This window comes from Bos grunniens, chromosome 12 (genome assembly GCF_055505025.1).
Source record: "Bos grunniens cultivar Pamir isolate PY7600 chromosome 12, Bosgru_T2T1.0, whole genome shotgun sequence".
In the NCBI taxonomy this organism is placed as follows: domain Eukaryota; kingdom Metazoa; phylum Chordata; class Mammalia; order Artiodactyla; family Bovidae; genus Bos; species Bos grunniens.
This window is the reverse complement of record NC_141176.1, coordinates 74003565-74031182: the sequence shown is the minus strand read 5'-3', so window position 1 is coordinate 74031182 and position 27618 is coordinate 74003565. Positions and strand designations below refer to the sequence as shown.

Below are 27618 nucleotides of genomic sequence, written 5' to 3'. Positions count from 1 at the left end.
AATCTCATTCACCATTAGTCATCTCAATAATGCAGCTTTTCTTTTTCTGATTCCTTCTGCAACATCACTGAACCTACCCCAAGACAACTCCCTCCTGATCTTACAGCCCCTCTGAGAGAGTCCACAAGCTTAACACCCCCCAGTGACCCAAAGCACCTAAGTCCACACTCCACAGGTGGCCTCTGCCTAGACACCCTGAGTTCTGACTCCACCCATCCTTCCAGCCCTTCTTAAACACTAGCCATATTGAAATTAGTTCAGCACATCCCCAGCTGGCACTGCCCTTCCTACTTCTGAATCCCCAGAAGGATAGTAAGTCACGTACAGAGGAGACACTACATCATTTGTGCACTTTTACTGTCCCAACTCTAACTAAGACCGAGCCCTGCACAGTCAGCCCATTGAGGGCATCAGCTAAAAGAAGGAACAGACTGCATGGCTGTTAAAACCATTCAACCACTGACTGCATGGCTACAGCCTTACACAGTCTAAGCTGACAGAGCAACAAGCAAAAGGTGATGGGACAGGCTGGGACCTGTGACCCTTTATGGGAGCGTTTGTACCTAAACAAACGTCTCTTTGAGCAACAAAGAAACCATAAGGGACTAAATATAACTGCACGCATGCAAAGGCAATTTCAAACAGTATTTCAAACAGTAAGACATAAAAACACCACAAGCCAACTGCCATTTCTGAGCTGCTGGGAGCAAAGCAGGGAACTGCGTATGATCTTGACACACGGCACCTACAAGACGGTGGGCAGACCATGAAAAATCACCCCTGTGGCTCAAACGATCAAGCCTCCCCCACCCTCACCCCACTTAAGGAACCAGCCCGCCCATCTCAAAGAATCAATGGGGCATCAGTTTCTTGTTTTAATATTTTGTGCTGTAGTACAAGCCTCAAAAAGCCTTGTCTGAATTTATCATCTGGCCTATTATCAATTTCTATTGATTAAAAAGACCAAGGGCTGGAGATTAATGTATTGGAGGTTAATGTATATGTTATATATTCAGTCTAGACAGAATCAAATACAGTTTCAACTTGAGCATGTAACCAATATTGAGTGTGTGTATATTAGAATAGAAATCGCTCACTTTCAAACAAAAAAGAAAGAAAAGGAAAATTATGCCCTAAGTGAATTCAATTTATTGAGCACTTGTCCACAAATAATAGTACTGAGGGGAACAGATGTCAGTTTTCCAAGGGTTAAAATGAGACCCCATTCTATACATGATCAGCTCCTAAAAGCATCAGAAGTGCTGGCTGGATTTTTTTTCCAGGACTCAGTCTGATGAAAGAGCTGAAATTAAATGGCCATTAGCCAGGAAGTGCAGACCCAGAACAGGTTATGCAGGAAAGTATAAACGTCAGAACTGCAGCCACAAAGACTGACTTCCCAGTGGCTGGTAATGGAAAACCTAAAGCTGCTTTGTGAACAATATAACCTCAGAGGCATATTTGACGGGATGCAAAAGTCACTGAAGACTTTTAGGGCTTTGAAGTTGAGATCTTTTGCAATCCTATTGGAGTCATTCAGTGCCAAGACCATGGGTCCTCCTTCCTCTCTTCAATAAAAATAGAGCCTTCTTGGGCCTTTGAGGTCATAATAAATCATTCATTTTCACAGAGCCCATTTAATCTTCATTTTAAACAGAAATACTTGAGCACCTACTGTGTGCAAGGCCCTAGTCTTCATGATAAAAATTATTTACCCCTGATTAGAGACAGTTTTTGGAGAAGGTAATGGCACCCCAATCCAGTACTCTTGTCTGGAAAATCCCATGGACGGAGGAGCCTGGTGGGCTGCAGTTCATGGGGTCGCTAAGAGTTGGACACGACTTCACTTTCACTTTTCACTTTCATGCATTGGAGAAGGAAATGGCAACCCACTCCAGTGTTCTTGCCTGGAGAATCCCGGGGACAGGGGAGCCTGGTGGGCTGCTGTCCACAGGGTCGATAAGAGTTGGACATGACTGAAGCAACTTAGCAGCAGCAGCACAGACAGTTTATAAAGGAGATAGGAGGTATGGTGGGAATCACAGGTTTGAAAGGAAGGGGGCAGCTAGAGACAGGCTTAGACACTAAGCAAAATAAGGACAGGAACAAAAATGCAGAGATCAGACATCAGCAGGAAAACATCTATGGAGCAAAGAATCTAGTTTTAAACACAAAGAACTAAGTAAAGCTGAGGCCACTCTTCCTGCCCAGGGAATAGGACTTCTCAGCAGGTCCTCCCCTCCCAGCCCAGAGAGGAATCCTGTTCACCCTGGTACTGTGCACAGTTGCTGCCTAGTCATTCCAGGTAGCACAGGAGATGCAATCTGTTTGTGTCTCCTGCTTTCAGACATTTTAATTGTCCTGCAGCCATCCCAGGGATGAGGGAGCCTGGTGGGCTGCCGTCTATGGGGTCGCACAGATTCGGACACAACTGAAGCGACTTAGTAGCAGCATTAGCAGCAGCCATCACTGAACGTCAAGAGCCTGTGAGGCTTTATTTATGCTACTGTCCATAAAGGAGCATGGGTCTTATGATACTTTTAACACACTTTACCTAAGAAAAGAGGGAAATACATACATTTTGGAAAGACTGCCAGCTTGGCACTAAAAGAGTTAAATCTCACCTAACTGGCACACAGTGACACTACATAAAAGGAGGCATTTTAGGTAAAATCCACCTATAACTTTAAAAAGTTATTTTTCACTAAACCTTGATTCTTCGGATGCTGATGACAGCCTCTGACACCTTCTCAATGGCCAGGGGGAAGTAGAGGGTGCTCGAGAACCGCAGAGCCTCAAACAGCGTCACCACCACAAACACTTGGCTGGTTGTGATCAGGTTGTCAAGGAGCTCATTGGCAATGAAGGTAACGAAAATCATGATTTTGCTCACAGCAAAAAATGATGTCAAATTCATGCCCCTAAGGTAGGAACTTCTCAGAATTTTGGAAATTTCCTTCCTGTAAAAGAGAGTAGGATATAGGTTTTATAAGAAGCATCAACATACAAGACATGAATTCAGTGCCATGTGTGAGTGGCCCCTTTCTAGGGAGTGGACACACAGATAAAGATAAACCATCCCTCACCTCATGGAGACACTACACAGTGCACACTCGGGGTTCCCCAACACCAATATCACACACTGTGTCACCACTTCAATCTTTCAAGTGAAAGGAGGCTTAATGTCACACTTTCAAACATTCTGCATCAGTCAGACTGGGTTTGAACATTCATTCAACAAACATTCATAATCACAAGTCCTGGGCCAGGCTCCTCACAGAAAGACACAGCCTGTCCCCTCCAGGGGCTCATGAACGTGTTGGGGAAGAGAATTAGTAACCAAAAAACTTGGGAGACAATGGACAGAGACCGTCAGCACAGCCCCCAAGGGAGCCCAGAGCAGAGGTGTGCAACTCTGAGCAGTGGAGTCAGGGCAAGTCATACACACACGTGGACCCTGAGAAGATGAACTGGAGTCAATCAGGCTTGGTGGAGGCCAGAGTAGAAGGAAGAAGGAAGTGTATTCCCAGCAGAGGGAGGGGCCCCCATAAAGGTGCAAAGTCAGAGGTGACAAGGTAGAGTCAGAGAAATGCTCATCAGATATTTAAATGAAAGATGGAGAAACATCCTACAAACATGAAGCAAAACAAAAGGAACAGTATTTTCATAGCTCCATTTGAAATTAATAATAGTGATTCATGAGCTTTCCTGGTGGTAAAGAATCTGCCTGCAATGCAGGAGACATGAGTTCAATCCCTGTGTCGGGCAGATCCCCTAGAGGAGGAAATGGCAACTCACTCTAGTATTCCTGCCTGGGAAATTCCATGGACAGAGGAGCCTGGTGGGCTACAGTACATGGGGTCACAAAGAGTTGGACACAAACAAACAACTACGCATGACAATGACAAACAACAGTGATTCATATAGTTCGGCTCGATACAAGTACACCCAGTCTCTATAATCTCCTTGTTTGTACTCCATCAACATAAGTTACAATTTTAGTTTGAATGTCATTGTCTCAAATGCTAAATATCTTAAAAGCATTGCTCATTAGGATTTGAGGTATTAAGAACTACTTAGAATTTCATTTCTATACAAGTAAGAAGCATATATACTTTTTCCTTTGAGAAGATGGTAAATGGAAGAGAAGGTTAAATGATGTCTCCACTATTCTACGGAACCCTCCTGTGACATGTAGGGGATGCAGTGAATGGTAAGTATTTAAGCTCACCTTAATGTGAAGGTGAACTTAAAAATGTATTTGGTAAGACATCGAAAGCATTTAGTAGACTAGGAAATAAACCATGAAAATATGGAGTGAGATATATATGGAAATATATAAATATATATATATATATATGGAGAAGGCAATGGCACCCCACTCCAGTACTCTTGCCTGGAAAATCCAATGGATGGAGGAGCCTGGTAGGCGGCAGTCCATGGGGTCACACAGAGTCGGACACAACTGGGGGACTTCACTTTCACTTTTCACTTTCATGCATTGGAGAAGGAAATGGCAACTCACTCCAGTGTTCTTGCCTGGAGAATCCCAGGGATGGGGAAGCCTGGTGGGCTGCTGTCTATGGGGTCGCACAGAGTCGGACACGACTGAAGTGACTTAGCAGTAGCATATATATATACATATATATATATATATATATATATCAATCACACACTTACCTTCTCAATCTGGTAATAAGGTCTATAAATGACTGTTCCCAAACATTCATTTTTACTGTTCTGATGCCAGTTATGACTTCACTCATGGTCCTGATCCTGTCGTCTGTGAGAGCTGCAGTCTTACTCCTGAGGAGACAGATGTAAGACGAGCCTCAGTGACCACAGCCCAGCTTTCCTTAGCAGCAGCAGCAGGAGTGGGCACGGGGATGGGGCTAGGAATCAAAAGATTCTCTACAGCCCTTTTGCACTTAGAACACAGGCAGGTCCTACTCAAAGTACACATGGAGTAAAGGGTTTCAGTTAGGAAGTCAAACACTCAGCCCATTTCAAAAAGTAACTTGGAGAACGTGAAGCATCGGCTAAGGAAAACCTGAAATGAGTCCGATATAAACCACCTGCTCAAAGAGGTCACAGTCAGGTAGGGAAGGCAGAAAAGCACCCAAATCTACCAGGAAGACAGTGGCTGTGCTGTAATAAAATAGGAGTAAAGTTCTGGGGAGCAGAAAAGATGGTGCTGTTAATTCCAGCAGGAAAGGAGAACAAGAAGAGCTTCACAGACCTGGTAGCACTGGAACAGGGCCTTGGAGGATAGGGAACCTCTCTCCATATCAATGGCAGGAAAAGGAATTCCAAATAGAGAAAGACACCTAGCATAGAACGGAACACAGACAACACACACAAGGCTCAAGGAGCTTCAAATAGCTCATCTCCATCACCTGACAACCACCCACTTCCAACCCTCTGGCACCTGCTTCAGGTCTAACTCAGCAGCAGAAGGCTCTTCACCACCAGCCACTTTTCTGTCACATGTACTGCTGTGAATGTGGGGCTTCATAAAGACACAATGAAGATCAGCCTGGTCCTTGGGGTGCTTATAACTTATTGGAAACATGAACAGAATACCTGAAAAGGTTCCAACAGAAGCATAACAAAAATATATGTGGTGAGAAAAGGGCCTACAAGATTATTACTATTTAAAAAGATTTAAATAACTTGGACATGGGTAAATTCTGCTGAAGAACACTCTACTTATTTAGATATGGTGCCAAGAGGACCCAGTGAATGCCTTCACTGTTCCTGTTTCAGGATCAGCCTTCAGTTTAAGGCTGGAGCCTTCACTGGCTAAGCCTGAAGGGTCTACAACCTACACAAAGAAGAGACCAGAAAAGGCATTTGTCTTGTTTTCAACAAAAGCATCATGCAAACTGTGGATGTTACCAATTACATAGTGTCCATTTTTAAAAGAAGTGTTTCTCTTACCGGAGTGATGAAAATGACATCCCAAAGCAGCTTTGCAAAAGCAGAAGAATAATGAGAACCGCCATCCCAGCAAGACACGACATTCCTATTTCCATCCAGAGCAGAGCAGTCACTGCGATAACCTGCAGTGGCCCCACCCACAGATAGTGCAAGAACGTTGTTACCTTAAAAGAGAGAGACAAAGCCTTCTTAGGACTGCATACAATACAACAAGTGAGGACACAGGGTAGAAACAATCTGCTCTGAAGGAACAGACAGGAACCTAAACAGTAATGATCTCACTGGGTTTTAAACCTGCTGAAGCAGAAATCCAAGTGTCCACTCAAGATTATGCCATTCAGGGGCAGCACAGGGCTGGCTTCAGGGATGTCCTGGGAGAATCAGACCAGCAGCATTGAAGGAAGATGTCTATTCTGTCCACAACACAGATGAGCTCAGGGCTTCCCCAAATGCTCTCTGTCCTAGAATTTAGACCCATCTCCTCTGGGGAGCCATGGCATCCCAGGAAAACCTATATTATGGTACCTACCACTTTCTCCAGTAATTACTTGTGTATTTAGCTCCCTGATAGGTTCTGGCTTCTATAGGACAAAAACTAAGCTTTGCTCATCCCTGAAAGTGAGCAGGGGCCTCACTTCATGTTTGATGAATGAATACTTGAAAGAGAAGTATCTAGTGCAACACAGATCTGACCAACAGCTACAAGGCCCTGGGTAATGTGATCTATGCATAAGGTCAGTGGAAAAAAGACTGTGGAGGGGACGGTAGAGAGGAGGTTGTGTCTTGCTGGGGACCACACACTTGGCATTATTCTTCACAGGTTCCCTACGCAGCAGACACTGAACAGGGTGCAGGAGAAAGAACAATCCCTCCCACCAGGCCTTCATCATCCAGAGGAGGAGAAAGACAGTTCAGCAACAGCTGCACCATATGCCAAGGAGGGCCGCTCCAGGAGGACCCCTAGGGACACTACCAAACCTGAGCAAGAACACTGCTGCCTATTTATTATTAGAAAAACAAAACTCTCATTTACAGAACAACACATATAATTACATCAAAGTTGCACACAGAGAAATGAAAGTTGGATAAATACAACCTTTGTCTTATATCCTCAATGGAATCCTGGCTAACACCAAACCCTGGCACCTCTCATCCCAATAAGCTGAACCCAATGAGAAGGATGGGAAATGGAAGAGGATCCCTCAGGGACAGCTCACCTGGTCAAACCTGTTCACATCGTTGGACAGCAGGTTGACTATCTGGCCTGTGGTGGTCTTCCCCATGGCCGAGCTACTCAGGCGAAGTGCCTGAAATGAGAGAGGGAGACAGAGAACTGGATTCCTAAGGTGATACCAAGTCATCTTAGAACATAACACAATGGAGCATGTGTTCCAGGGGTCTTGAGTGGTGTCAGCAGGAGCAGGATGACCCCTGACAGCAGGGCTCTAGGGACCTTTGTTCAGCCTCTAACTCCTGAGTGTGGCAGCAGCCCCTCCAGAAAGGATGGCAAAGGGAGGAGCAGGAGGTAGAAGCAAAATCCCCACCCTATTTCATTGAACTTGGACCTGTCTGAAGGGTAAAGGGTGTAGGTTTACACTTAAGAGACAACTAAGTAATTTTGAGCCAAATTAGATGAGAGCAGAAAGGCTAATTTAAGGAAGGAAATTTGGAGACTTGTATTATAAATCTGGACTCAATCATTAATTCTGTGGGTGACAATATTTAAACACTTCGGGCTTAGATTGTTCGTTCTGAAATGAGTAAGTATAATATTAAAAACACTGTTCCTGTGAGGAAACTGTGTTCTTAATGCCAGTCTGCTGACTTACAAAAACCACAACCCGTGTTACACAATCCTTTTATTTAGTAAGAAAAATGCCCTAGAGATTTGAGGAAACTGAAGACACACCAGGAGTTGCTTCAACAGACCGCCAACTGGAGCTACTGATCCAAACACAATTTTATACTTTATAAAAATGCTTTGTTTACTCTTCAAGTTAAAGAAAACCAATGATCAAGTGAGAATGTAAAATGATATAACCACATGGAAGAGAATATGTAAGTTCCTCAAAAATTAAACATGAAATTATCATACAATACAGAAATTATACTACTAAGGATATACTCAAGAAAAGCTAAAAATGCAAACTTGAACAGACAATTTAACTCATATTCAGAGCATCTATGTTCACAATAGCTAAAAGGTGGAAACAACTGTCCCTTGACAGATGAGAGAATACACAGAATGTTGTATAGACCTATAATGTAAAGTTATTCTGTCTTAAAAAGGAATTAAATTCTGACACCTGCTACAACATGGATGAACCTTGCAGATATTGTGCTACAGGACATAAGACACACACACACAAAATGACAAACACTGTATGATTCCACTTAACAGAGGTACCTACAATAGTCAAATTCACAGAGAAAAGAACGGTGGTGGGTAAGGGGACAGGGGTTGGGGAGTTAGTGTTTAATGGGTGCAGAGGTTCAGTTTGGGAAAAACAAAAAGTTTCAGAGATGAATTATGGTGATGGCCACCAACAATGTGAATGTACCTAATGTCACTAAATGCTGCATTGAAAAGGAGTGAAAATAGGACAATTTATGCAGTGTATATTTCCACACACACACACAAAAAAGATTAATGATCAAAAGCCAAAAGTAACTTTACCAAATTTGTGACAATGTATTAATAAATAAATGGCAAGTCATTTTTATTTATGAAACTTCCCACAGGATCATTCAAAATTCAGCTGAAAAGAGCATGAAAATGCTGAATGGGCCATGTTAGGAGTGGCAGATGTGCAGCCTTAGAGATCCCCTGGAGACCTGCCCCAGCCTGGGATCCATGGTGTAGACAAACTACAGCTACGAGCTTAGCAGCCACTCCATTTCTAACACTCGACCTGGTTTCTTCCCAGGACCAGGGATCAGGAGGTGGGGCCCAAGATGCACCACAAACGTTCAGAGGGGCCTTTCAGAGCTGCTTTGTCGCACCAGTTTTTGGGTCCTAGGGAATCAGTCCACCTGTAACCTGAAAAGGAGTGTCTTGTTTCTGCAACAGCAGGACTCTAGATGCAAGGCCGTGAACAAGGAAATCTGTCTTTCCCATGTTTCTGGAATTTCAGATTATGTCAACGGTGTAATCCCCACAATTTCTGACTTCATACAGGAACCACCTTTTGGTTACATTCACATAAGCCAATGTGCCAGGTCAGGCCACACTTCCAAAAGGCAAAATTTCAAAGTGTTAGAGGGAAGAGGAAGAAAAACAAGTGGACAATGGCTCAACTGTGCTGCAAAGACTGAGCTTTGACTAAACCATCACCTCACACCTAACTTAAAGTTTTCACAATGCAGTTCTGGTAAAATTTCATAATTATTATGAGAGTTATGGAGAAGGAAATGGCAACCCACTCTAGTATTCTTGCCTGGAGAAACCCATGGACAGAGGAGCCTGGCAGGCTATGGTCCATGGAGTCACAAAGTGTTGGACACAACTGAGCGACTATCACTCACATGAGAGTTAAGCATGATCTGAAAAGACAAACATTTAGCCGATTTGTGGGTAAATCTGAGTATCCATCTCCTAAATGGTTAAAGCTGCAACAGAATAACAAAGATGATGTTGAACAGCAATGAAGACACTGACTGGAATGTGTGGGCACTGCTGAGATTTCCACATCACCCAGAAGGAAACCAACTCAGATGCTGCTGCCAAACAAGACACTGAGGTCTCCAGGTTCACTCAGTCCCGGGATGTACAAGACTCTGCTCAAGGAGAGATGAGATGACATCTCACTTTCTGCTGACAGAAGTATTCCAAAGAAATGGAAGTTCTAGACAAGTAGCAACCAGGTAAAAGAAGCAATATTTTAAAGTTAAGCTGTTTGGGTTTATCTTTCAATGAGGGCTATATTTATTAATAAAAATTGCATATGTTTAAGGTTACCACATGATGCTTTTATATAAATACACATTGGGAAATGATTACTATATTAAAACCACTTAAAATATCCACTACCTAATATATAGTTATCCTATTTTACATGTGTGGTGAGAACATTTACGATCTACTTTCTTGGAAAATTTCAAGGCTACAATACAGTCAAATAAGGATTGTTTTTTAAAGCAAACAGTCTGAGGCAAAGAGGTATCCAAGGTCAAATTTAAACAGAACCCTTCAGCTCTTGACACTTATATATCTGTGGCAATACCTTTGTAAAGATACCTGATATCCTTATTCCTTTTATACTAGTTTAGACCAAGGTAAACTGTGAAATAATTTCCTGGCATTCCTCAATACAAAATCGGTGAACACATTGAAAGTGAAAGTGAAGTCACTTTGGTCGTGTCCGACTCTGTGCGGCGACCCCATAGACAGCAGCCCACCAGGCTCCCCCATCCCTGGGATTCTCCAGGCAAGAACACTGGAGTGGGTTGCCATTTCCTTCTCCAATGCGTGAAAGTGAAAAGTGAAAGTGAAGTCGCTCAGTCCTGTCCGACTCTCCGGATCCCATGGACTGCAGCCTTCCAGGCTCCTCCATCCATGGGATTTTCCAGGCAAGAGTACTGGAGTGGGGTGTTGCATACTAAAGATAAAAGGAAATATTGTATTAAAGTAGCTTAAATTAAGAGCAACAAGTTCTCTCTAGAATGAATGAAACTGTAAAATTTCAAGTTTTATCTCAAAAACTCTATTTTCTTTAATATCATTAACAACAATCACATCCATAGAATATAGTGAGTCTATATTTGGCATGAATTCTCTTTATATTTTCTCTAATTAACATAAGTATATTGAATATAATTAGATGGGTCTTTTAAAATTATAATCATTCCCTTTCTCAAATACATTATCTGCTTCTAGATATAGTTTTATTGATCCAATCTCCTTAGTTCCCTTTTAAATAAATATCTGATATAAATTAAGGTTTTAATGAACAACAAGAAAAAATTTCTATAAACAGCACTATGGGATCTAAGCATGAAGACACTAAAAATCAGCTTGATACTTTTGATGCTTATTTTTAAATATTAATTTAATATTTAAAAAATATAATTTAATATTAATTTAATACTACAAATTTAGTGGGTATTATGCCATAGCCTATGGCTAAAAGTTATCAAGGGCAGCCCTCACGTGATCTCAAAAGAAAATTTTTCATTATTTATTGGTGAAGTTTACTTCAACAACAACAAACTTGGCTTGATGCAAATAGCAAGCTTCTCTAGGAAGGTGTAAATGATCCCAGTTATGTAATTTTTAGTTTACAGAGAACCTTCCTTAAATGTCCCTGATGCTTCAGGAGAGGTACACAACATGGTACCGAGCGACACTCACCTTGTGGTAGATCATATGGCACACGGCTACTCTCAGCCTCATCCCCACACGCTGCATGTGGTAGAAGTACAAGTGGTGCAGAACGGCCCACACCAGCACGCAGGCGCTCAGCCCTGCCGCGTAGCCATAGGCTTCGTGCAAAGCGGCAGAATCATTGGGATCATAGTTTTCAACATAACTAATCATTTTCCCCAAAAATATAGGTTGGACTACTCTGGTGCCTTCCTGAAAGAAAAAAAAAAGTCTTAATTAGAAATGTCAGTTTTTCTTAATACAAGATTCACTTTTAGCATTAGTAGGTTAAAAATACATTTTGACAAAACACTACATTCATGGCTAATTTAAAAGAAAGATATGCAGAACCACTATCTCCTATAAGACAAGCCGGCAACAATTTAACCTTATGGCAAAATTTTACATTCAAAGATAGTAAAGTCTTATACCTTATGCCTAATACACTGTGTATACTCAGTATAAATATCACAACCAGTGCTTTAGAAGTCATTTGGCACAATACAAGTGAGCCTTAAGATGAATAAGGAAAAAGGTGGCAGAAGAAGAGGAAGAAATCTGCTTTCATATGAATTAGCCTGCTGGCAGCCTGCCCCTGTCCCCTGTCCTCTCAATGTCCCAGCCCAATAGAAAGTCAACCTGGTTCACATATGGGAGACATGCTTTCATCATCTTCTTCAGGAATCTTTATGAACTCATACCCTGGCACAAACACCCACTCCTTTCCATCCCAAACTCCATATGTCTGTAGATCAAGAGAAAGGAAACCAGCTTCAGTTGAAACACCACAAAGAAATCAGGCTTGGCAGCTCTGTAGGCTCTCAGCTCCTGAGAGCACTGCCTCAATATGCCTCTACCCTCTAGAAGTTGGAATGTTCCTTGGAGTAAAAAATTAAACATGGTGGAGACCAAGCCAAAAAATGATGTCTTCCATGGTTCTCCATCCACCATCCACTGCAGTTGGTGGTTTGGAAGAAATGTTCCCAATCCTCCCTTCCCCAAGGCTAAACCAATTGACACAAGGTGCACTGAGGCTTCCACCCTGAGTAAAACTTAGGGAAGCAAGTTTATTTCTCAGAGAAAAAGGCAAAGAAACAGCAACACCTACCTACCTTGCCAAACAGCCACTTCACCCCACAACTTACTTCCTCTGTCCAGTCACCCCTTGAAGGTCTCCTTTTCCCCAGGTTCCCTTCCTTCACCATCAAGGAAAACCACTCAGTGAATGAAAACCACTCACCTAAAGTATACATCCCCACCCTCAACATCATTTCCTACACAGACTTCATAAAAGACAAAATGTTAAAAGTTTGAAAGTCTTTCAGGAACAGACCTTTTTCTTTTTGGCAATCCCACCTTACTAACACAGACAGGATAAGCAACTGACAGGTTTGCTTTGACAGCTCTCTTCTATCTGTCTGAAGCTGAGGAAGCCACATACAAGAGGAAGGGAAGGAGAATCCATAACACCAAACACCAAAAAAACTAAGCATTTTCTTACCCAACTAGTGCCTGGTCAGGATATTTATCAAAAGATGTCCCAATGCCTCATATGGGTGTCTCATTAAACCTCGTGTTCTACACACATGTACACATGCATGCACACACACACGTTCACAGGCTGCACCAACTGCCTCTCCTTCCATGAAGGCAGGGAAATTTTCATCTACTATAGATGATAAAGAGAACACTATTTAGCTGAAGAAGTATAAGTAATATGATCAGACTGCAGTAAAATGATCAGTTCTGATACATTTCCACCATGTCCTGTCATCCATCCCAAGAGGCACAGAGACCTCTTGGAAGAGTCCCTCATATAGCAGATTGTCAAGCACACTGTTTATGGAGTTTCCTGAGATAGGAATGTGGAGGCCACACAGAGAAGCAAAAATGTCAAACTGTACACATGGGCAGTCCCAGCCCAGGTGTCGCCAAGGGCAGTCCAGTGCTGCAGCCACAAACCACCAGAAGCCCAGCAGGAATATCTGCCATCCCCAAATTTCCTGAAATTTATGATTCTTTTTGGGAATCACTGTTGCCTTTTACTCAGCTCTCCATTTGAGCCTAAAATCCTTGTAATTACAGGAGAAATAAGAGTAACATCACTCACCAAAGAGAATATGGTTAAGTGCAACAAATCCAGCAAAAAAGAGTAAATAAAAGAAGATCACTACCACCTAAACACATCTGGTTTGTTTGTCGCGGAGAAACAATATTTAATAACCCAGTTGTGGGACCTCCCTGGTGGCCCGGTGGCTAAGATTCCACACTCCAAATGCAACGGACCTGGGTTAGATCCCTGGTCAGGGAACTAGATCCCACATGTGGCAACTAAATCCCAGCACAGACAAATAAATAAATATTAAAAAAAAAAGTTTATCAAAAAGCCTCATTAAGGTATAATGCCAGTTTAGGGCCCATACCTTTTACTCATCTGTCAATTCTTTTTTTTCTTGATAATGATTTTTATTTCTTTGGAATAGAAATTTTCAAAAGATAATAAAGGTTTTCAGTCATGATCTGTTACTTTGATCTGATGTAATTTGGGAGGAAAGTCATTTGTTATTCTTAAGCACTATTTGGGGACTTCCTCCAATGGCTCAATGATAAGGAATTCATCTCAATGCAGGAGACACAGGAGATGCAGGTTTGATCCCTAAGTTGGGAAGATCCTCTAGAGGAAGAAATGGCAACCCACTCCAGTATTCTTGCCTGGAGAATCCCATGGAAAGAGGAGCCTGGTGGGCTACAGTCCTTGGGGTCGCAAAGAATCAGACACAACTGAGATACTGAGTACAAATGCACAAGTTTTCCTCTAACAAGGAGCAGTCATGGTAATTCAGAAAGGTAATGAAAAGTATAACATACAAGGAATTTCCACTCTGGCATAAGTTGCAACTAATGAAAACAGAAAATTGATATTATACTCCATATGAAAAATAACAGCAAGCAAAGAACAATTTTCCAGTAATTTCTCTCTCAAAAAAAAAAAAAATAGAAAGCAAAATAGTGAATAGCATAAAATTGTGAAAACAAAACCCCAAATTACATATAGAGAATAAGAATACACATATTAAATATGATGCTTGCAATCATCAGAACACATAGGGCAGAAGTGATTATGGCCCTCAAAGGTAGACTGAGTAAATCCGTCCCCTCCACACACAAGGAAAGGTTAGAGATGAAGAGTCATTTAACAGGACAGCTATCAGCACCATTTGTAATCTGTGAATATTTCCATTTCTGGCATTTGGTAAAACTGGCTGAGGCAAACCAGGCAAAAGATTTTCTGATTACCAGAAGATTAGCCCTTACATATGCTCAACGCTCCATTCCAAGTATTATCTCCAAATCAAATAGTGGTGTGAATCCCAAGGAAAGGTCCAATTTCAGAAGACTCTGTCTTGGAGAGTCCCTCAGAGAGGCAAGGAGTGGCTGTGGCTGGGGACACAGACACTGGTGGCAGCATTCCCAGGACCTAACCCCACAACGTGTACGCAAGTGTGAGCACGCACCACCAAGGAATTCTCTCATCTGCACATTACCGATTCTCACCTTTCACTAATAAGAAAGAAAACAACTGAGAAAATATTCATTATCAACCACGCTGCTGCTGCTGCTAAGTAGCTTCAGTCATGTCCAACTCTGTGCGACCCATAGATGGCAGCCCACCAGGCTCCCCTGTCCCTGGGATTCTCCAGGCAAGAACACTGGAGTGGGTTGCCATTTCCTTCTCCAATGCATGAAAGTGAAAAGTGAAAGTGAAGTCGCTCAGTCATGTCTGATTATTAGCGACCCCAAAGACTGCAGCCTACCAGGCTCCTCCATCCATGGGATTTTCCAGGCAAGACTACTGGTGTGGGGTGCTATTGATTTCTCTTATCAACCATGAAACTAACCAAATTAAAATGTTCTTGATAAGCAATTCAGTTCAGTTCAGTTCAGTTGCTCAGTCGTGTCCGACTCTTTGTGACCCCATGAATCACAGCATGCCCGGCCTCCCTGTCCATCAAAAACTCCTGGAGTTCACTCAGACTCACGTCAAGCAAGTCAGTGATGCTATCTAGCCATCTCATCCTCTGTTGTCCCCTTCTCCTCCTGCCCCCTGTCCCTCCCAGCATCAGAGTCTTTTCCAATGAATCAACTCTTCCCACGAGGTGGCCAAAGTACTGGAGTTTCAGCTCTAGCATCATTCATTCCTTCCAAAGAAATCCCAGGGCTGATCTCCTTCAGAATGGACTGGTTGGATCTCCTTGCAGTCCAAGGGACTCTCAAGAGTTCTCCAACACCACAGTTCAAAAGCATCAATTCTTCAGCACTCTGCTTTCTTCACAGTCCAACTCTCACATCCATACATGACCACAGGAAAAACTATAGCCTTGACTAGACAGACCTTTGTTGGCAAAGTGATGTCTCTGCTTTTCAATATGCTATCTAGGTTGCTCAAAACTTTTCTTTCAAGGAGTAACTGTCTTTTAATTTCATGGCTGCAATCACCATCTGCAGTGATTTTGGAGGCCAAAAAAATAAACTGTTTTCACTGTTCCCCATCTATTTGCCATGAAGTGATGGGACCAGATGCCATGATCTTCATTTTCTGAATGTTGAGCTTTAAGCCAACTTTTTCACTCTCCACTTTCACTGTCATCAAGAGGCTTTTTAGTTCCTCTTCACTTTCTGCCATAAGGGTGGTGTCATCTGCATATCTGAGGTGATTGATATTTCTCCTGGCAATCTTGATTCCAGCTTGTGCTTCTTCCAGCCCAGCGTTTCTTATGATGTACTCTGCATATAAGTTTAATAAGCAAGGTGACACTATACAGCCTTGACATACTCCTTTTCCTATTTGGAACCAGTCTGTTGTTCCATGTCCAGTTCTAACTGTTGCTTCCTGACCTGCATATAGGTTTCTCAAGAGGCAGGTCAGGTGGTCTGGTATTCCCATCTCTTTCAGAATTGTCCACAGTTTATAGTGATCCACTCAGTCAAAGGCTTTGGCATAGTCAATAAAGCAGAAATAGATGTATTTCTGGAACTCTCTTGCTTTTTCCATGATCCAGTGGATGTTGGCAATTTGATCTCTGGTTCCTCTGCCTTTTCTAAAACCAGCTTGAACATATGGAAGTTCATGGTTCACGTATTGCTTAAGCTTGGCTTAGAGAATTTTGAGCATTACTTTACTAGTGTGTGAGATGAGTGCAATTGTGCGGTAGTTTGAGCATTCTTTGGCAGTGCCTTTCTTTGGGATTGGAATGAAAACTGACCATTTCCAGTCCTGTGGCACTGCTGAGTTTTCCAAATTTGCTGGCATATAGAATGCAGAATTTTCACAGCATCATCTTTCAGGATTTGAATTAGCTCCACTGGTATTCGATCACCTCCACTAGCTTTGTTCTTAACGATGCTTTCTAAGGCCCACTTGACTTCACATTCCAGGATGTCTGGCTCTAGGTCAGTGATCACACCATCATGATTATCTGGGTTGTGAAGATCTTTTTTGTACAGTTTTCTGTGTATTCCTGCCACCTCTTCTTCATTCTACTTCTGTTAGTTGCGTATCATTTCTGTCCTTTATCGAGCCCATCTTTGCATGATATGTTCCCTTGGTATCTCTCATTTTCTTGAAGAGATCTCTAGTCTTTCCCATTCTGTTGTTTTCCTCTATTTCTTTGCATTGATCACTGAGGGAGGCTTTCTTATCTCTTCTTGATATTCTTTGGAATTCTGCATTCAGATGCTTATATCTTTCCTTTTCTCCTTTGCTTTTCACTTCTCCTCTTTTCACAGCTATTTGTAAGGCCTCCTCAGACAGCCATTTTGCTTTTTTGTTTTTCTTTTCCATGGGGATGGTCTTGATCCCTGTCTCCTGTACAATGTCATGAACCTCATTCCATAGTTCATCAGGCACTCTATCAGATCTTGTCCCTTAAATCTATTTCTCACTTCCACTGTATAATCATAAGGGATTTGATTTAGGTCATACCTGAATGGTCTAGTGGTTTTCAATACTTTCTTCAATTTAAGTCTGAATTTGGCAATAAGGAGTTCATGATCTGAGCCACAGTCAGCTCCTGGTCTTGTTTTTGTTGACTGTAGAGAGCTTCTCCATCTTTGGCTGCAAAGAATATAATCAATCTGATTTTGGTGTTGACCATCTGGTGATGTCCATGTGTAGAGTCTTCTCTTGTGTTGTTTGAAGAGGGTGTTTGCTATGACCTGTGCATTTTCTTGGCAAAACTCTATTAGTCTTTGCCCTGCTTCATTCCATATTCCAAGGCCAAATTTGCCTGTTACTCCAGGTGTTTCTTGACTTCCTACTTTTGCATTCCAGTCCCCTATAATGAAAAGGACACCTTTTTTGGGTGTTAGTTCTAAAAGGTCTTGTAGATCTTCATAGAACTGTTCAACTTCAGCTTCTTCAGCATTATGGTTGGCACATAGGCTTGGATGACTGTGATATTGAATGGTTTGCCTTGGAAATGAACAGAGATCATTCTGTCATTTTTGAGATTGCATCCAAGTACTGCATTTCAGACTCTTTTGTTGACCATTATGGCTACTCCATTTCTTCTAAGGGATTCCTGCCCGCAGTAGTAGATATAATGGTCATCTGAGTTAAATTCACCCATTCCCATCCATTTTAGTTTGCTGATTCCTAGAATGTCGACGTTCACTCTTGCCATCTCTTGTTTGACCACTTCCAATTTGCCTTGATTCATGGACCTGACATTCCAGGTTCCTATGAAATATTGCTCTTTCCAGTATTGGACCTTGCTTCTATCACCAGTCACATCCACAACAAGGTATGGTTTTTGCTTTGGCTCCATCCCTTCATTCTTTCTGGAGTTATTTCTCCACTGATCTCCAGTAGCATATTGGGCACCTACTGACCTGGGGAGTTCCTCTTTCAGTATCCTATCATTTTGTCTTTCCATACTGTTCATGGGGTTCTCAAGGCAACAATATTTAAGTGGTTTGCCATTCCCTTCTCCAGTGGACCACATTCTGTCAGACCTCTCCACCATGACCCGTCCGTCTTGGGTGGCCCCACAGGCATGGCTTAGTTTCATGGAGTTAGACAAGGCTGTGGTCCTAGTGGGATTAGATTGCCTAGTTTTCTGTGATTATAGTTTCAGTGTGTCTGCCCTCTGATGCCCTCTTGCAACACCTACTGTCTTACCTGGGTTTCTCTTACCTTGGATGTGGTGTATCTCTTCATGGCTGCTCCAGCAAAGCGCAGCTGCTGCTTCTTATGTTGGCCAAGGGGTATATCCTCACGGCGACCCCTCCTGACCTTGAACGTGGAATAGCTCCTCTAGGCCCTCCTGCGCCCCCGCAGCCACCACTCCTTGGACATGGGGTTCCTCCTCCCAGCCGCTGCCACTGGCCTCATGCATGGGGTAGCTCCTCTCGGCTGCTCCTGCACTGTCACAGCCTGGCACTCTCGGCTGCTGCCCCTGACCTTGGACGCGGGGTAGCATCCCCTTGATAAGCAGGAACAAGGTCAAACACTGCCCCCTTAAACCCTTCCTCTTCGACATTAATCTATGACCACATGTATATTCTTTCCACAAACCAATTGAGCATATAGTTTTATTCTTTCACAAGAATTCTTCACAAATCTGAAATCATAAAGGATCTTTAAAAGAAATGAATTTAATACCACCACATCCATTATTCAGGATTATCTGAGAGTCTGAGTCTCTGAGGCAGACTTTTTATTTTGGGCATACAATGTGACATGCAGAATCTTAGTTCCCTGACCAGGGATCAAAAACCTTGGCATCCACTATGGAGAACAGCGTGGAGATTCCTTAAAAAAACTGGAAATAGAATTGCCATATGACCCACCAATACCACTGCTGCATGTATACACTGAGGAAGCCAGAACTGAAAGAGACACATGTACCCCAATGTTCATTACAGCACTATTTACCATAGCTAGACATGGAAGCAACCTAGATGTCCATTGGCAGATGAATGGATAAGGAAGTTGTGGTATATATACACAATGGAATATTACTCAGCTATAAAAAAGAATGTGTTTATGTCAGTTCTAATGAGGTGGATGAAATTGGAGCCTATTATACAGAACGAAGTAAGTCAGAAAGACAAATACCAGTACAGTATATTAATGCATATATATGGAATTTAGAAAGACAGTAACAACAACCCTATATGCAAGACCGCAAAAGATATACAGATGTAAAGAAGAGACTTTTGGACTATGTGGGAGAAGGAGAGGGCAGGACTATATGAGAGCATAGCATTGAAACATATATATTACCATATGTAAAACAGATGACCAGTAAAAGTTGTTGCATGAAGCAGAGCACTCAAAGCTGGTGCTCTGGGACAAGCCAGAGTGATGGGGGAGGGAGGAAGGTAGGAGGGGTAGGAGGGGGGTTCTGGATGGGGGAACACATGTACACCCATGGCTGATTCATGTCGATGTTTGGCAAAACCACCACAATATTGTAAAGCAATTAGTCTCCAATTAAAATAAATAAGTCCAGGTTCGATGCACGATACTGGATGCTTGGGGCTAGTGCACTGGGATGACCCAGAGGGATGGTATGGGGAGGGAGGAGGGAGGAGGGTTCAGGATGGGGAACACATGTATACCTGTGGCGGATTCATTTTGATATTTGGCAAAACTAATACAATTATGTAAAGTTTAAAAATAAAATACAATTAAAAATACATAAATAAATAAATAAGTTGGGGGAAAAAAAAAAAAAACCGAGGACCTGGAGTCTTAACCAGTAAACTGCCAGGGAAGCTCGAGGTAGACATTTATTGGTAGAGTCCTTGGTATTCAGCCTCAGGAAAGCACTTGACAGTGTGTCCCACCTTTTGCTTCTTAGGCTAACTTCTTGCAGGGTTAGCTTAGATGCTAGAACTTCTAAGTGGATAGAATTCCTTCTCCACATTAATGCACTTGAAACATTTCTCACACAACTTACCCATATCTCATTCATGGGGAAAAAAAAAACCACAAAAATAGAAACAAGCTATCAAAGTCTTATCAAACTCTTGAGAGAGACGTAAAAGCAGAAAAGAATGGGCTTGTAGGAAAAAAACGAATAGACAGGATCTTTAGAACTGGGTGAAAGGTGACAAAATGTAGAGTTGAGAAAAATCCAAAGACAAGGAAGAAAAGCAGTGAACCTGCAGAAATCACAATCATCAGGATTCCAGACATACTAGCCTTCATTCTTCTCTTACACACTGGTCTTCATCCTGACCACACCTTAGCATCACCTGGGAGGGAATAACTGCACTCTGTCACCCAAGACCCAGCCTCCAGAAACTGGTTTAGGTTCAACTGATTAGGGTGGAGAAGATGCCTCTCCCTGTAGATTCTGGATGCAGAGACTAACCCCATATAAGTATCTGCTAACCTCCACTCTCGCACTGTCATGGCATCTGAACCTGGAATGGCTGCAGACCTGATCTGCAGGAATTACAATGATTACAAAGACTTTTTACCAGAGTTCCATTGCACATTTCATGCTTCCAGAAAAGTCCAGAGATTACAGTATTGAAATTGAAAATGTTCATTCTGCACAGTCAGAAAAATAAAATGTTGAGAAAAAAAATTTATTAAAGAAACATGACTCTGATGCTGGGACGGATTGGGGGCAGGAGGAGAAGGGGATGACAGAGGATGAGATGGCTGGATGGCATCACTGACTTGATATATGTGAGTATGAGTGAACTCTGGGAGTTGATGATGGACAGGGAGGCCTGGTGTGCTGCGATTCATGGGGTCGCAAAGAGTCAGACACAACTGAGCGACTGAACTGAACTGAACTGAATAAAAAGATGAGTCAAAATTAGCCTGGAAAGTTATCTATAAAAGGAGAAGGAGAATTAGAATAGAGCTAACAATGATATTAGACTTCTTTAAGTATCCTTTTCTTGATTTTGGAATCATGAAAACATTACACAGAATTATAATTATAAAATAACTAAATTTTAAAAAAGAAATTCCTAAAATTTTAGAGTAAAATTACATAAAAGCACCTAAATATAGAAACCCATTCTGTTTTGTTTTGCAAAGCCATACAAAAAAAGAACTATCAAAAGTGATTTGAAACAAAATATTTGAAAACACAGTCTCTGAGTGATACACCCACATGAACATAGTATGATCTCCAAAAGAAAATAAAAATATTAGATTGCTTTCAGAAGTCACTTTATAAGGTACAACAAATGAATAATTATGTTGATATCATTGAGAATTGGGCTTAGACATTGGACAAAGAGAATAGATGATGGGAGAAAAGAGACATGCAAGACAATAACAATAAACTGTGGAAAATTCTGAAAGAGATGGGAATACCCGACCACCTGACCTGCCTCTTGAGAAACCCATATGCACATCAGGAAGCAACAGTTAGAACTGGACATGGAACAACAGACTGGTTCCAAATAGGAAAAGGAGTACATCAAGGCTGTATATTGTCACCCTGCTTATTTAACTTACATGCAGATTACATGATGAGAAATTCTGGGCTGGATGAAACACAAGCTGGAATCAAGATTGCTGGGAGAAATATCAATAACCTCAGATATGCAGATAATACCACCCTTACGGCAGAAAGTGAAGAACAACTGAAGAGCCTCTTGATGAAAGTGAAAGAGGAGAGTGAAAAAGTTGGCTTAAAGCTCAACATTCAGAAAACTAAGATCATGGCATCTGGTCCCATCACTTCATGGCAAATAGATGGGGAAAGAGTGGAAACAGTGGCTGACTTTATTTTTTTTGGCTCCAGAATCACTGCAGATGGTAATTGCAACCATGAAATTAAAAGACGCTTACTTGGAAGGAAAGTTATGACCAACCTAGACAGCATATTAAAAAGCAGAGACATTACTTTGCCAACAAAGGTCTGTCTAGTCAAGGTTATGGTTTTTCCAGTGGTCATGTATGGATGTGAGAGTTGGACTATAAAGAAAGCTGAGTGCTGAAGAACTGATGCTTTTGAACTGTAGTGTTGGAGAAGACTCTTGAGAGTCCCTTGGACTATGAGGAGATTCATCCAGTTCATCCTAAAGGAGATCAGTCCTGGCTGTTCAATGGAAGGACTGATGTTGAAGCTGAAACTCCAATATTTTGGCCACCTTTTATGAAGAACTGACTCATTAGAAAATACCCTGATGCTGGGAAAGATTGAGGGCAGGAGGAGAAGGGGATGACAGAGGATGAGATGGTTGAATGGCATCACCGACTCAATGGACATGAGTTTGAGTAAACTCCTGGAGTTGGTGATGGACAGGGAGGCCTGGCATGCTCGGTTCTTGGAGTTGCAAAGAGTCAGACATGGCTGAGTGACTGAACTGAAGTGAAGCACAATAAGATGAAGTGAAACACTAGTGTCCTGCATCTGACTTGGATTGGAAACACCCTTATAAACATATTTGTTTACCTTAAAAAATGTATTCTAACTTTGTCTAATGAAAAAGCCAAGAAAAACAATCAAGAGCAGTAAGCTCCTCTAGCAACCAGACTATCATCTATAAGAACCATTTCACACTAAAAGAACACAGGTCTGCTTGGAGAAATGGATGATTCCAAGGCTGAGTAAATGCTGTACAAAATGAGATAAAAACATCCTGTCACACCAGAAACCAAAAAGCAAAACAAAAAAAGACATTAAAAAAAAAAAAAAACTAGCAAAGACTTCTAGAGTATGTGCAAAATACTTAGAACCCAACCTGAATAGACTCGCATTGCCCAAAGGTGGCCAAATGTTTGCACAAGCATAACAAATGAAATGGACTGAAGCAGGTCAGAAATGCTGAAATCCATGAGCTCAAACTGACATATACAAAACCAAACCAAAAAACAATAAAAACTCATGAGCCCCAGAGGAGAACCAATTTATCATTTTGAAAATAGGTTTTAAAAAGTGAAAAAATCATTTTCTCCTACTCTCCCTATAAATACTATATTTCAGGATTAATCAAAGAGCTTACCCATTTTGCAACCCGTAATGAATTAATGGACTTTGAGAAAGGATCATGAATAGCTCCTAACATTACACACACCCCCATAACACCACCCCTCCTACACACAAAAGATGTTATGTACCTCATAAGAGAGATATACAACCCTACCTCCTAAATAGACAAAAGGGGTGAAGAAAATCCAAAGGAGTTACATCAAACTTCTAGACCTAAACACCAACCTAAGGTGCCAGAGGAACGTGTTCATTGACACAGGGGGAGAGGCGATCAGCCAAATCCAGGCTGTAGGAATCTCTACAGGACAAACAACCTAGAGGCTCGGGGTGGAGGGGAACAGAAAGGCAATCTGAATAACCTGTGTCAGCCAAGTGTACCTTATTTAATACTGCTTCCAACAGAAGAGGGGAAAAAGACAACTGTGAGCACTGGCTAGTTATTGATGACATTGAAGTAAATATTTATGCATAATAATAATAATGTTTATGCTAAATACATTTAGTGGAGAAGGCAATGGCAACCCACTCCAGTACTCTTGCTTGGAAAATCCCATGGACGGAAGAGCCTGGTAGGCTGCAGTCCATGGGGTTGCTCAGAGTCGGACAGGACTGAGCAACTTCACTTTCACTTTCCACTTTCATGCATTGGAGAAGGAAATGGCAACCCCCTCCAGTGTTCTTGCCTGGAGAATCCAAGGGACGGGGGAGCCTGGTGGGCTGCCGTCTATGGGGTCGCACAGAGTCGGACACAATTGAAGCGACTTAGCAGCAGCAGCAAATATGTTTAGTGGGGGGAGATTCCACATCTTTTAAAGATACATACTAAAATATTTATGGATAAAAATGATATGATGTCTTGGAACTGCTTTAAAATAATCTTGGGAAGTGAGAGTGAGTTTCAGATGAATTAAGACTGTTCATTATAGCAATTATTGAAGCTGTATTAGGGTGACATAGGGGCTTATTTCCCTATACCCTTCTGAGTTCTTAGCTGAGGTCTTTATAATAAATGACAGAATAACAGAAGAAAATCTGCGAGACAGCAAAAGAGATACAGATGTATAGAACAGTCTTTTGGACTCTGTGGGAAAGGGAAGAGGGGGATGATTTGGAGAATGGCATTGAAACATATATAATATCATATAAGAAACAAATCGCCAGTCCAGGTTCAATGCAGGATACAGGATGCTTGGGGCTGGTGCATTGGGAGGACCCAGAGGGATGGTATGGGGAGAGAGTTGGGAGGGGGGTTCAGGATTGGGAACACGTATACACCTGTGGTGGGTGCAGGTAGATGTATGGCAAAACCAATACAATATTGCAAAGTAAAAATAATAATAATAATAATAAAATAAATAAATAAATTTTCAAAAAAAATTAAAAAGAAAATCAAACAGAAGTTTATTAACATGTATATTTCTGATACACACGCGAAATAGCAAGAAGAATTGAGGCTGTGGGAGGAGAGGAAGCCTCAGGACATGATGTAGAGAGCACTGGTCTAGGAATCAGAAAGCTGTCTTTCAGAAACCAGGTTGGCCACCTGCAAGTCACAAGATTCTAAGCCCATCAAGTATCCTCCTGCATCTCCAGGTCCTTATCTATGGAAATTCCTGCCTTGCCTCCCTCAGAGGAATCCTGGGACAACTAAGTGAGCTGCAACAGCTCAAAGTGCTCTGAAATCATTTCAACATCTTTATTAACAGAAGTTCGGGGCAGAGACTTACTCTATTCATAATGGCAGAGGCTGGTTTCACAAAGGGCTTGGAAAACTCATTGCTGCTTATAGGTGATCGTAGTAGAACAAGAATTCTTGAGAAAAATCATGTGTAAAAGCCAAATTTTCTAGCCAAAGTTTCACTTCTAAGCAGATTGCTAAAATTTTTAATCATTATGAATGCAGTCTTTTAAAAAAGAGACACCTACCACCCTGACTACTTAAAGAAATGCACTGAGGGGAGTGAAGTGAACAAGTGAAATAGGTGAGGAAACTTAAGAGGTACAAACACCAATTTATCAAATAAATAAAAGGGGACTGGGAGAAAAGGTAAATAAATAAAATACTTAAAAATAAATCACAAGTTTGTAATATATAACATAAAAAATATACTCAGTAATACTGGAATAACTTTTTATGGTGACAGTTGTTAACTAAAATTACTATGTACTGTATCAAATATTAAATCACTAATGATGTATACCAGAAACTAATAAAACACTATAAGCCAATCATACTTCAATTTAAACAATTATTTTAATTTTGCAATAAAAACTTACATATACTTAGAAGAAGAAAAGAAAATGGATTGAAAAGCATCACCCTCATTTATAACTCAAGGTCATCACGGTGGGTATTACTAACACCTAATGGCTAACATGATGCTCTCAGGAACCAGCAGGGCCCACAGCAGGTCTGCTCTGCAGGTCCCTGTCCACTTGGCTCAGTGCCCCCTCCTCCTCTCCCTTGCTGTGTGGTCCTCAGTGCTTTCTCTCAGCCCACAGTATCTTTGCCACCAGCAGCCACTCCTCAGCCTCCTGGGTTGAGCAGAAGTGAGGGACACATGGAAGAAACGGTTGGGAAATAAAGGCAAAAGTCCACTGCAGCTCTCAGGGAACCAGCTGTGAGTCAAGGCACAAAGCCCATTGTGGGACTCTCAGAGGATTCTGTTTACTTCCTGGCCATCAGCTGAGTTCCAAAGTGAAGATTTACACAAACATGTGCTTCCCAACCTCCACCTGGACCAGAGACCATCAGTAAAAGTGGCCTCAGAAAAAGGACAATGACCAGACAAGACCAGGCCACTTCTTAGGGTTCTGGGAAGAGGACATAATTCCCAGCCACTCCTCCCCTCTCAGAGGAAGGGACTGGGTGAACCCACTCTGGCTCTCTGAAGTCACCCCACTTACACACCAGCAGGTAGAGACCTCACCTCTCAGAGAGAAGCCCTGATGACCTGGGGAGGTGATCTCTGTGACTCAGGCCCAGGCAGAGACTTCAGGCTCCTCCTCTCCATGCTGAGGGGCCTGGGCAGGTGGGGACCTGTCCTCCCCACCTGTGGTCCCTGTGGAGGTGCACACAGGGGCCAGGGGTGCTAGGAACTTGCTGGCTGTTCTGTTCTAATTAGGGGTGACCTGTGCAGGCTCCACAGCCTGGTACTTGTTTCTCTGAGCAGTAGAGATACTCCTCACTTCTCACAGGACAGAGGTTTTCATATCTCAAAATCCTAAAACCTAAAAGCCTCACCCTGGACTGGCGTCACCCTTTATCCCACTGGTGCTGCCAGGAGTACCTGGGAGGCCCTGCTCGTGCTGTGGGTGGAAGGAACACACTGCTTGGGATCATGGATGATCCATGGGGCATGCTGTGCACCCAAGGAATTGAAAGAGGGCTGGAGGTCAGCAAGGAAACACATTTGTGTTTTAAAGACTTCTGGATTGAGTTTACATCTTCCACTGTCTAAAATACAAAGACCAACAAGGAGTACAGATAGATCACAACATGGGAAGTTGCTTCATAAAATCAATTATTTAACTAACTAGCACTGCTAATAGATCTAGCAGTACTACCACACCGATGAGCCCCTACATTTACGGTCCTCTACTCCCCACTTTTTCACCATGACCACCCAACGACCAGTCTCCTAAAAAAGGGCTCAGGGCTTTACCAGTTGCACCTTGTGCAGCCCCCAGGGACCTTTCTGGACCCTCAGGTGGCTCATATGGTAAACAGTCTGCCTCTAGGGCAGGAAACCCGGATTTGATCCCAGGATCAGGAGGAAACAGCAACCCACTCCAGTATTCTTGCCTGGAGAAATCCATGGGCAGAGGAACCTGGTGGGCTACAGTCCGTGGGGTAGTAAAGAGTCGGACACAACTGAGCGACTAACACTTTCACTTTCGGCAGGATGTATTCCAGGGGCTGGACAACTTTGAAACCAACACTCCCAGCACCACAGTGGGGCAGATTCGCTCTCAGGAAGAACTCCGGATCCTGCAGCCTCTCCCTCTATGTCTGCTTCTGCCATGAGCTACCACAGCCAAGAACCAAAGCTCATATTAGGATGGGATCCATCCAAGGCTTAGTGACCCCACCCAAGGAGCCAACAGCCCAGGACAGCAAGAAAAACCAGCAGCTCAGTTCAAACCCAGCCACATGGGCTATGCTTTGAGATCCATTTGACTTTAGGCTTCTTTAGCTTCCAGTACCAAAGAGAAACTAGAGAACCAGGGACAGCAGAGAAAGACCTGCTCCTGATTTGATCCAACATTAAACCCAGAGGCCACTCATCCAACCCAGCACCTGGCATGAGCCACAGGCACACACTGAGGCCCCAGGGTTTCCAG

General features: G+C 42.4%; 1 protein-coding gene across 1 annotated transcript in view; it reads right to left on the bottom strand.

The window, feature by feature from the left end:
- The window catches only part of LOC147361904 (ATP-binding cassette sub-family C member 4-like), a 112221-nt gene that overhangs the window by 74952 nt on the left and 9651 nt on the right, over positions 1–27618 (bottom strand). The window contains exons 4-8 of the mRNA XM_086330239.1: positions 11291–11515; positions 7158–7247; positions 5941–6104; positions 4681–4806; positions 2711–2960 (exon numbers count right to left, since the gene is read on the bottom strand). Coding sequence (XP_086186365.1) covers positions 2711–2960; positions 4681–4806; positions 5941–6104; positions 7158–7247; positions 11291–11515 — 855 coding nt within the window. The remainder of the gene's footprint in view (positions 1–2710; positions 2961–4680; positions 4807–5940; positions 6105–7157; positions 7248–11290; positions 11516–27618) is intronic.